The sequence below is a fragment of the Hibiscus syriacus genome, unplaced genomic scaffold (genome assembly GCF_006381635.1).
Source record: "Hibiscus syriacus cultivar Baekdansim isolate YM2019G1 unplaced genomic scaffold, ASM638163v2 tig00117034_pilon, whole genome shotgun sequence".
Taxonomy (NCBI): domain Eukaryota; kingdom Viridiplantae; phylum Streptophyta; class Magnoliopsida; order Malvales; family Malvaceae; genus Hibiscus; species Hibiscus syriacus.
In genome coordinates, this window is record NW_024063533.1 from 17,027,937 (window position 1) to 17,039,712 (window position 11,776).

Here is an 11,776-nt window from a genome sequence, read left to right on the forward strand (position 1 = left end):
TTTATCATATACCCTAACCATTTCTAAACCGACGCACAAACTAAAGAAACTTGCTCAATCTTGAGTTAGTTCTTAAAAAGGACCTACAAGAGAGAATCAAGCGGTAAAAGGCAAACGAGAGGGTGAGATCAGAAGGGGGATCAGGAAAAAAAAACCAAGGATCATATTCCCAAGTGCAAACACGAGAGTGAGTGGAGTGCAATCTGAATTTTCTTGGAGAGATCACGTGAGGTTTTTGTGAGTGTGCTGGTAAGGTTTTAAATTACTTTATTTCACTAACCATGTCTCAAAGTCCCCGAGGAAATACAGGAACACAAAACTTACAAATGCAGGCACTCATTGGTGAAATGATGAGAATGTTTCGTGAAGAGTTCGATGCTCTTCATGAAAAGATAGATCAACACCATGATCTACCACCAATCCGTAATAATGGAGCCAATAGAAGACAACAACAACTACCCCCTCCAGAAGAAGTTGTTCAAGAAAATTTTGACGAGGGTGAACAAGCAGCATTCCAAGGCCCTAGACGTGCCATTGTTGATGTCAATTTGAGCAACATTAAGATCAAAATTCCTCAATTCTAAGGAAAGACTGATCCTGAAGCCTATCTTGAATGGGAAAGCAAAGTGGAACATGTTTTTAGTTGCCACAACTATTCTGAGATAAAGAAAGTGAGATTGGCAGCCATGGAGTTCATAGACTATGCCTTAATATGGTGGGATCAACTTACCCTTAACCGAAGGAGGAATGGAGAACGACCGGTCTCAACTTGGCTTGAAATGAAATGTATTATGAGAAAACAATTCATTCCTGTTCACTATCACCGTGACTTGTTTCAAAAGTTACATAATCTTAAACAAGGCCATAAGAGTGTGGAAGACTACTACAAAGAGATGGAAGTGGCCATGATCCGAGTCAACATTGAGGAGGATCGTGAAGCAACTATGACAAGATTCCTTGCTGGACTTAATCCCAAAACTGCCAATACCTTAGAGTTGTATCATTACATCGAACTAGATGAGATGGTACAAATGGCAATGAAGATTGAACGACAACTGAATAGGAGACATACATCTCGCAATGTTGCGCCTACACCATCAAGATGGAATCCAAACATAAAGAAACCTACTCCTCCTCCTGTTAAAGAACAAGTCGAATCTTCAAAGACTCAACAAGTAAGTAAAGACCCCAATTGAGGAAAGCAAACTACTGAACGTTCAAGAGACATTAGGTGCTTTAAATGTCTTGGGAGGGGCCATATAGCTACACAATGTCCTAACCGGAATACCATGCTCTTACTTGGAAATGGTGAAATAGAATCATAACCTAAAGAAGAAGAATAGGCACCCATTGAAGTCAATGAAGAAATAACTCTTGCAGATCCCGTTGATCAAGGAGAAGCCTTGGTAATTAGAAGAAGTTTGAATCTTCAAGTTGCGGAAGATAATGCACAGTGAGAAAACATATTCCATACACGATGCCATGTGAATGAAAACATATTCCATAGACGTGACCTTTGGGAATCCAAAAGATGTGTCCATTGAAAAGCAAAAGGACATCAATTTTCATTCAAAGAATGTTTCTTTAGAAGAGCCAATGGACGTGACCTATGAGAATTCAATGATCATGTCTATTGGAGTATTAAGAAACACCTCTTTTGGGATATCAAGGGACCTAAATTTTCAGAGCAAATTTACATGGGCATATCTCACTCAAAAGCCTAAAGAAGGGATCCCAATTTCTGACGAAACAACAACTATGGAAGGAAGGAACGTTGAAAAGAAACCACCCTTCAATTTGGGGACAAATTGCTTTAAAGAAGGGGGGATGATGTGATCCGATTCAGCGTCAAAAATGGACTTGCATCTCCAACCTTTTTCAATATTCAAAGGGGGATTTTCCTTAACTTAATATTTCTTTATACCATAGTTATGATAATATCTTACATACATTATAATTATAGTTATGATGATGATATTATGAATGTATGAAGTTATTGTTATAAACAACATATTTATATCTTATATTACTAAGCTTATAAATGCTTTCTTTTGTAGGTACATGTTCGGCCACATCATGGGAGCTGATTTAAAGCTAGAATTGGAGTCAATAAGCTAGGAAATCTTACAAAGGATGACTCGGGAGATCATGAAGAACAAATGGTGAAAAGTTGCTAGCTGACCCCCGAGCTCATAGCTCACTTGAGCTGGACTTTTGAGCTAGCTAGAGACCTCATTTCAACTGGAGAGTTGCACCATCATCTTCACCACACAGAGCACTACAAATATGGTCTAGGTCAATTTTTCTGGATTCGTACCTTTCCGTGAAGAGTTGACATTCCGAGAAGTACCTTTTCATAAGGAGTTGTCCTATGACTTGTACAAATATCCTTCATCTATGGCCAGCTCAACTTCAGCTCAAACTCATGGGAAGTAGCTCAAATGATGAAAGGTTGTTTCACACAAATGTGGCCTTTCATAATTAGTTGATGCCCCATTGATGCCATGTCACCTAGACACATGTTTGATGCCAAGTCACGCCTAAGTTACTGTTCATCTTCACGCCATGGAGGAGTCCACGCCTTAAGCATTCTACACCATCCATGCGAGTTCCACATGACCAGCCACCCATGTGCTTTGCATATGAATGAAATAGGTGCCAAAATGAAGAGGCTTCTCTCTATTCGGCCTAAACATCATCATGCTTCAAGTTGGCGCCAAGATGAAGAGATATGGGAACCATTCGGCCAAAGACATCTCCCCTCATCCAAGCATCATTTATTTTCGTTTTAAGACATGTACTTTGCCAAAAAGGCATGTATTTATTCGGCCAAGCCTTTACAAATCTATAAATAGGCTTTGGCATTCATTTGTAAACAACCCTTTGATCAATTAAAATCCTTTTGTGAGATTATTCTCTCTTCAAGTTATTTTTAGAACTATATCGATTAAGCAAGCCTTTCTAAAGCTTGTGGCGTCATTCCCTCATTGATACTTCTGGTTCCTAGTTCTTATAACTAAAGGGTCAAAGTCCTTTCTTACCATCCCTTGTAAGACTTATAAGAAACGGGTCTTTGCTCTTTATAGCATTGGTTCTTTCTTAGTTTTATAAGATACTATTTCCATCACCATAATCCATCTTCCATTATCACGCCTATATCATCACCATAGTCCATCACCATATCACGCCTATATCATCACCAAATTATCAAATTTCCAATTCTTCATCTTTGAATTATCCTTCATCCTCAACAAGGCATTCGTCCATCACCACCATTGGAGGTCGAATCCATCATCACTTGAAGGATCATTCTACAACACTTCCGCAACCCTTCTTTGATAACTATTCTATCCATTTAATTTCTTTCCATTTCCTTTCTTAATTATTCATTTACTTAACCAATTATTCTTCTTTTGTGCAGATTACTTTTCAATTCAAGGCGTAGCAATTGGTGTCTCTCCTAGATCGGGAAACAACAAGGTTGCCAACTTCTCCATTATTGAAGAAGCCTGGTTAGCCTTACATCAAACGGTAATCAGAGCTTTGGTGGATTGACATACAAAGTGCCACAACAACAAAAAAGCAACAAGAAAGAAGAAAACAAAAGAGAAAAGAAAAAGACTCCTACATCAAATTTGGAGTGCAAAAGAAAGAAAAGAAAAAGAAGAAAATCAAAAGCAAAAGAAAAGTGAAGCAAGTTGCAAAGTATACTCAAAGAGAAGCACCATACAATCTGCCCAACATCAAACTTGAAGGAGGTATCCTTGTTGTTTCTTGTGAAGGAAGATAGTAAGTGTTGCAACTTGAGTTGTAAGTTATCTTCACTTATTTACTATTTCATTTCCTTTTCTTTCATCTTTTCTTATTCTATTACCTTATCATCTTTCTTAACCATTTCTAGCCTATCCTTTATCATATACCCTAACCATTTCTAAACCGACGCACAAACTAAAGAAACTTGCTCAATCTTGAGTTAGTTCTTAAAAAGGACCTACAAGAGATAATCGAGCGGTAAAAGGCAAACGAGAGGGTGAGATCAGAAGGGGGATCAGAAAAAAAACCAAGGATCATATTCCCGAGTGCAAACACGAGAGTGAGTGGAGTGCAATCTGAATTTTCTTGGAGAGATCACGTGAGGTTTTTGTGAGTGTGCTGGTAAGGTTTTAAATTACTTTATTTCACTGACCATGTCTCAAAGTCCCGAGGAAATGCAGGAACACAAAACTTACAAATGCAGGCACTCATTGGTGAAATGATGAGAATGTTTCATGAAGAGTTCGATACTCTTCATGAAAAGATAGATCAACACCATGATCTACCACCAACCCGTAATAATGGAGCCAATAGAAGACAACAACAACCACCCCCTCCAGAAGAAGTTGTTCAAGAAAATTTTGACGAGGGTGAACAAGCAGCATTCTAAGGCCCTAGACGTGCCATTGTTGATGACAATTTGAGCAACATTAAGATCAAAATTCCTCAATTCCAAGGAAAGACTGATCCTGAAGCCTATCTTGAATTGGAAAGCAAAGTGGAACATGTTTTTAGTTGCCACAACTATTCCGAGATGAAGAAAGTGAGATTGGCAGCCATGGAGTTCATAGACTATGCCTTAATATGGTGGGATCAACTTACCCTTAACCGAAGGAGGAATGGAGAACGACCGGTCTCAACTTGGCTTGAAATGAAAGGTATTATGAGAAAACGATTCATTCCTGTTCACTATCACCGTGACTTGTTTCAAAAGTTACAGAATCTTAAACAAGGCCATAAGAGTTTGGAGGACTACTACAAAGAGATGGAAGTGGCCATGATCCAAGTCAACATTGAGGAGGATCGTGAAGCAACTATGGCAAGATTCCTTGTTGGACTTAATCCCGAAATTGCCAATACCTTAGAGTTGTATCATTACATCGAACTAGATGAGATGGTGTAAATGGCAATGAAGATTGAACGACAACTGAAGAGGAGACATACATCTCGCAATGTTACGCCTACACCATCAAGATGGAATCCAAACATAAAGAAACCTACTCCTCCTCCTGTTAAAGAACAATCCGAATCTTCAAAGACTCAACAAGTAAGTAAAGACCCCAATCGAGGAAAGCAAACTACTGAACATTCAAGAGACATTAGGTGCTTTAAATGTCTTGGGAGGGGCCATATAGCTACACAATGTCCTAACCAGAATACCATGCTCTTACTTGGAAATGGTGAAATAGAATCAGAACCTGAAGAAGAAGAAGAGGCACTCATTGAAGTCAATGAAGAAATAACTCTTGCATATCCCATTGATCAAGGAGAAGCCTTGGTAATTAGAAGAAGTTTGAATCTTCAAGTTGCGGAAGATAATGCACAGCGAGAAAACATATTCCATACCCGACGCCATGTGAATGAAAAGGTATGTTTTGTTATTATAGACGGTGGAAGTTGTACTAATGTGGCCAGTACAATAATGGTGGAAAAGCTTGGATTGAAAACAATGAAGCACCCAAATCCATATAAGTTATAGTGGCTCAATGAACGAGGAGAACTCAACGTTAGCAAACAGGTGATTGTTCCTTTTTCTATTGGCAAATACAAAGATGAGGTTATGTGTGATGTTGTCCTTATGCACGCTAGCCATCTACTTCTTGGAAGGCCATGGCAATACGACAAAAGGACTATTCATGATTGTTTTACCAATCAATACTCGTTCAGCCATAAAGGAAAGAAGATTATCCTAACTCCTTTAACGCCTAAATATGTTCAGAATGATCAAGTCAGAATGAAACAGAGTATTGAGGCTATGAGGAAAGAAAAAACAACAACCGTGAAAGAAACTGATCCAAAAACAAGTGCTTATTCTTCAAAGTGTTTGATTCGAGAATGCCTATTGACAAAATGCAAGGTTAAAGATGATTATTCTAACTTTGAACATGCAGATTTTTTCTTTGACTTGCAGGATTTACCAAGAGGCACCATTTGCCAAAATGAAGATTTAGGAGACGTGACCTTTGGGAATCCAAAAGATGTGTCCATTCAAAAGCAAAAGGACATCAATTTTCATTTAAAGAATGTGTCTTTAGAAGAGCCAATGGTCGTGACCTATGAGAATTCAATGATCATGTCTATTGGAGTATTAAGAAACACCACTTTTAGAATATCAAGGGATCTAAATATTCAGAGCAAATTCACATGGGCATATCTCACTCAAAAGCCTAAAGAAGGGATCCCAATTTCTGACGAAACAACAACTATAGAATGGAGGAACGTTGAAAAGAAACCACCCTTCAATTTGAGGACAAATTGCTTTAAAGAAGGGGGGATGATGTGATCTGATTCAGCGTCAAAAATAGACTTGCATCTCCAACCTTTTTCAATATTCAAAGGGGGATTTTCCTTAACTTAATCTTTCTTTATACCATAGTTATGATAATAGCTTACATACATTATAATTATAGTTATGATGATGATATTATGAATGTATGAAGTTATTGATATGAACCATATATTTATATCTTATATTACTTAGCTTATAAATGCTTTCTTTTATAGGTCAATTTTTGTGGATTCGTACCTTTCCGCAAAGAGTTGCCATTCCGAGAAGTACCTTTTCACAAGGAGCTGTCCTATGACTTGTACAAATGTCCTTCATCTATGGCCAGCTCAACTTCAGCTCAAACTCATGGGAAGTAGCTCAAATAATGAAAGGTTGTTTCACACAAATGTGACCTTTCATAATTAGTTGCTGCCCCATTGATGCCATGTCACCTAGACACATGTTTGATACCAAGTCACGCCTAAGTTGCTGTTCATCTTCACGCCATGGAGGAGTCCACGCCTTAAGAATTCTACACCATCCATGTGAGTGCCACATGACCAGCCACCCATGTGCTTTGCATGTGAATGAAATAGGTGCCAAAATGAAGAGGCTTCTCTCTATTCGGCCTAAACATCATCATGCTTCAAGTTGGCGCCAAGATGAAGAGATATGGGAACCATTCGGCCAAAGACATCTCCCCTCATCCAAGCATCATTTATTTTCGTTTTAAGACATGTACTTTGCCGAAAAGGCATGTATTTATTCGGCCAAGCCTTTATAAATCTATAAATAGGCTTTGGCATTCATTTGTAAACAACCATTTGATCAATTAAAATCCTTTTGTGAGATTATTCTCTCTTCAAGTTCTTTTTAGAACTATATCGATTAAGCAAGCCTTTCTAAAGCTTGTGGCGTCATTCCCTCATTGATACTTCTGGTTCCTAGTTCTTATAACTAGAGGGTCAAAGTCCTTTCTTACCATCCCTTGTAAGACTTATAAGAAACGGGTCTTTGCTCTTTATAGCATTGGTTCTTTCTTAGTTTTATAAGATATTATTTCCATCACCATAATCCATCTTCCATTATCACGCCTATATCATCACCATACTCCATCACCATATCATGCCTATATCATCACCAAATTCTCAAATTTCCAATTCTTCATCTTTGAATTATCCTTCATCCTCAACAAGGCATTCGTCCGTCACCACCATTGGAGGTCGAATCCATCATCACTTGAAGGATCATTCTACAACACTTCCGCAGCCCTTCTTTGATAACTATTCTATCCATTTCAATTCTTTCCATTTCCTTTCTTAATTATTCATTTACTTAACCAATTATTCTTCTTTTGTGCAGATTATTTTTCAATTCAAGGCGTAGCATTTGGTGTCTCTCCTAGATCGGGAAACGACAAGGTTGCCAACTTCTCCATTATTGAAGAAGCCTGATTAGCCTTACATCAACTGAGCTGAAGAAATTTGGCCAGCTCTCGACTCTTGGCGAAGGGGATTGGGTTGCTTCAAGGTTCTCAATGATCCAATTCTTTAAATTACAGTTTAGGAAGTTGTCTATCTTCTGAGGGTCAATCAGGTCTGTCCATATTAACAAAGTTTTAGGGCAGAATCTCAGTATGTGATTGATGTCTTCTGTTTCATAATTGCACATAGGGAAACTTGCATCCATCGTCATATATCTTCTCGCTCTTTCTGAGTGGGTCAGAAGTCTATTTCTTCCAATTAGCCATAGGAAAGTTTTGACTTTGGGAATGTTGTTATGTTTGGCAATGATGCTCCAAATCTTCTCTTCCATAGCATTATTGATGTTATCTATCCACTTGTATGTAGATCTAACTGTGAAAATCCTTTTCTCCGAGAGAATCCATCCCGGGGAATCTTCAAGGTTTTCTTCCACTGGATGAGGTGTGGCTTTCAACATATTAATGGCTTGGGCCGGCAGTAGCATTGTAAGTTTATTCCAATCCCAGTTACCGTTTTGGTTGATCATCTCCTTGACTTTAGTCTCGTCATTTTCTATTTCCAATGGTTGACTGCAGAGTCTGGAAAGAGATCCTTTATTATCTAACCATTTATCATGCCAAAAATCAACATGGTTGCCATTTCCAATATTCCAACATATGTTTGCTTGAATTTTGCCCACAAGGAGCATATGTGATTCCATAAAGGCGGTCCTCCCCTTTTTTTCAAGCTCTTCATGTAGAATTTCTTTCATTTTGTACTTACTTCTCATCACCTGCACCCATAAAAGGTCAGTTCGATTAGTAAGTTTGTAGGCTAGTTTAAAAATGAAGGCCTCATTTTGGAATCTTAGGTTTTTTAAGCCTTGACCCCCTCCATTGATAGGTTTACAGAGATTTTCCCAGTTCACATGGTGTACTCCCTTCTGATAAATTATGTTTCCCCAAATGAAGTTTCTTATAAGTCTTTCAAGCTCATTGCATGTTCCTTTGGGAATTAAGATTGATTACATGGTGTATGCAGGGATCAAATTGAGTACAGATTTGGCAAGGATAATTCTTCCAGCTAATGACAAAGATTTAGCTTTCCACAATGTAAGTTTGTCATTCACTCTTTGAATGATGTTGTTATATGTTCGTTTATTGATCCTGTTGTGCAGTAGAGGAACTCCTAGGTAATTTCCATGGTTCTCAACCTCTTTGATGCCAATCAAGTTTGTTAAACTGGTTCTGGTATGGGCATTGACATTATTAGAATAAAAGATATTAGATTTTTGAAGGCTAACTTTTTGGCCCGAGCTATTGCAGAATTTGTTGATTGTGTTATGAATGATTCTAATGTGAGAGTTGTTCACTTCTGCAAATAGGATGAGATCATCTACAAAGAAGAGGTGAGAGATGTCAGGCCCATTTCTAGATAGTTTAATAGGTTTCCACCTTCCTTGGTTGACTGATAAAGCTATTTCTTGTGCTAATCTTTCCATGCAGATGACAAACAGATAAGACGAAAGTGGATCCCCCTGTCTAATACCCCTAGAAGGTTGAAAAGGTTCAATAAGTTCTCCATTCTAATTAATTTGAATTGTCATGGGGGTAATACAGTTCATAATAGCCACAATAATTTTATTAGGCAGCCCCATCTTCTCGATGCTCTCTTTAACAAAAGACCATTCTAATTTGTCGTAGGCTTTTTCAAGATCTAATTTTATGGCCAACCACCCTTTTTTTTTCCTTTCTTCTTTTTCATCAAATGTATCACTTCTTGTGTTAGAATAATATTGTCAGTAATGACTCTGCCCGGAAAGAAAGTCGTTTGGCTATTGGAAATCATAGTAAGGAGAATAGGCTTAAGACTGTTGACAATGACTTTAGTAATAATTTTGTAGGTCACCTGGAAGAGCCTTATAGGTCTAAACTGGTTAATTCTCTCAGGGTTATCCACCTTGGGGAGAAAAACCAGACTCATTCTATTTAAGGCTTCCACAATCTGTCCACTATTAAGGCAATGTTTGACTAGAGAGCAAACTTTTTCTCCAACTACGTCCCAATTATTTTGAAAGAAAATAGCATGGAATCCATCAACACCGGGCGCTTTGAGAGTACCCATACTGAATAGGGCTTCTTTGATTTCGTTATTCTCAAAAGGTTTATCTAGCCAATTCCATTGATCCCAATTCAAAGTAGGATAAAGCATGCTATTATCAAGAGATAGTTTGATCAAAGGGTCACTAGTGAATAGTTTTTCACAGAAGTCCTTGACATGGTTTTTAAGCATATCCTGATCCTCACACCATGTATCAGAGTATATTTTAAGGGTTGTTATAAGCTTTCTTTTACTTTTAGTGATCGTATAGGAATGGAAGTGTTTGGTATTTTTGTCACCGTGGTTAATCCACTTGTATCTAGCCCTTTGAGCCCAAAGCAGTTCTTCTTGTCTCAAAATGGTGTCAAGCTCGGTTTTGAGTTCAGTCTCGAGCACTGTCAAATAGTTTGAGTTATATCTGCGTAGGGCTTTATCAATACCTTTCAGTCTAGTAAGAATTCTTTTCTTCTTTTGATTGATGCTACCAAAAATTTATCTATTCCAAATTTAATGCTTTGCTTGATATGGTTGAGGTTGTCCATAATACTGTCTTATTTAACCCTTTATTCTTTAATGAACTACCTAAATTTAGGGTGATCCATCCAAGCTTGCAAAAATCTAAAAGGTCTATTTTTATTGCCATTAACGTTGCCAAATATTACCACGACGCCAAGTAAAATCATCCCCTTGGTATTCATTATTGAATATGAATTTCTGAAAGTGTTTATTCCCTCCTCTATAACGATTACTTCCACCAATTCTCTCTTCAGATCTTAAGATGTAATTGAAATCCCCTCTTAGAATACAGGGTTCATCATTACAAGGCTTGAGGTTATCCAATAGTTCTCATAATTTACCCCGAACATTAAGGTTGGGGCTAGCATAAATTGTTGTAAAATAGTTCCAACTGTTACTGTTAAAGTATTTGAAGCGAGCATGGACATATTGGTTGGAGATGTTTAAAATCTTAACCTTTACTGAGTTATCCCATAGCATCCAGATGCCTCCGCTGTGACCCTGAGCTTCAATTCTGAAAGAGTTATTAAAACCCATGTTATTGATAATTCTATCTGCTCTTTTAGCACTAGTGTGTGTTTCCATCAGAGCAATGATCTTAGACTTGTACTTAATCACACAGTCTTTGAAGTGTCTTCTAAAAGTAGGTTTTACAACCCCTTGGGTGTTGCAGGAAATTCATAGTTATTGAGCTAGGGGACAATTACATTGTGGCAGCTCCTTCTCCTTCTGTTCTATTTCTTGCATCTGGCTCTGATTAATATGATCTGTCATTTGGTCTTGGTTATTAGTAGGAGTGATATTTTCAAGAGGGGCTAAATTCTCAAAGTTCATGGTGTTATCTTGGATCCATTCCAAAAGTAAAGGAATGTTAGGATTGATAGAAATTTTAGATTTCCTGACTTTAAGGCCTTAATTGAGATGAGAGAGATTAGGTTTGGCTTCCTGTTAAACTTCCATCTAGAAGTAGGATTTCAGTTGTTATTGTCCTCTTGAATGGTTATAGCTGTATGCGAGCCATTTCCCACAGTTAAATTGTGTTCTTTGATTCGGGCGTATTCCTTTGCCATAACCTAAATTCCTCCTATATTCAATTCCTTAGAATGATCTTTATCAACTATCATTCCTCCATCAATAATGGGAACATCAATTAAATTGGTATTGTCAATTTCAAGGTTGGTGGGAGCATCTCTCTTCTGTGGTTGGTTTGTAACTTCATCCGCCTGGGTTAGAATGTCTTTGTTTCTCGTATTTCCTTTATCCCTCATCCTGTTATTGGTGTAATTTGTTTTGCAGCATGTTTTTGCATATCAGCATGTTTTTGCAGCATGTTATTGGTTAGAATATCTTTGTTTCTCGTATTTCCTCAATCCATCATCCTGTTATTGGTGTATTG

At 37.8% G+C, this 11,776-nt stretch overlaps 1 protein-coding gene across 1 annotated transcript; it reads right to left on the reverse strand.

The window, feature by feature from the left end:
• Positions 1–7,738: 7,738 nt before the first annotated feature.
• On the reverse strand, positions 7,739–11,214 carry LOC120196582. Its single transcript, XM_039198354.1, has 4 exons — positions 11,088–11,214; positions 9,673–10,259; positions 8,822–9,349; positions 7,739–8,557 (listed from the first exon to the last, which is right to left on the reverse strand). Exons 1-4 carry the CDS (start codon positions 11,212–11,214, stop codon positions 7,739–7,741), a joined length of 2,061 nt encoding a protein of 686 aa, XP_039054285.1.
• Positions 11,215–11,776: the final 562 nt, after the last annotated feature.

Bases quoted from the DNA above. Each gene is read 5' to 3' on its own strand.
- LOC120196582 (XM_039198354.1), bottom strand. From the start codon at position 11,214: ATGAACTTTGAGAATTTAGCCCCTCTTGAAAATATCACTCCTACTAAT. The intron at 9,350-9,672 runs GTGACCTACAAA...CAAATTAATTAG, and splicing joins GACCTATAAGGCTCTTCCAG to AATGGAGAACTTATTGAACC. The intron at 8,558-8,821 runs GTACTCAATTTG...TTATGGGTGCAG, and splicing joins GAATTATCCTTGCCAAATCT to GTGATGAGAAGTAAGTACAA.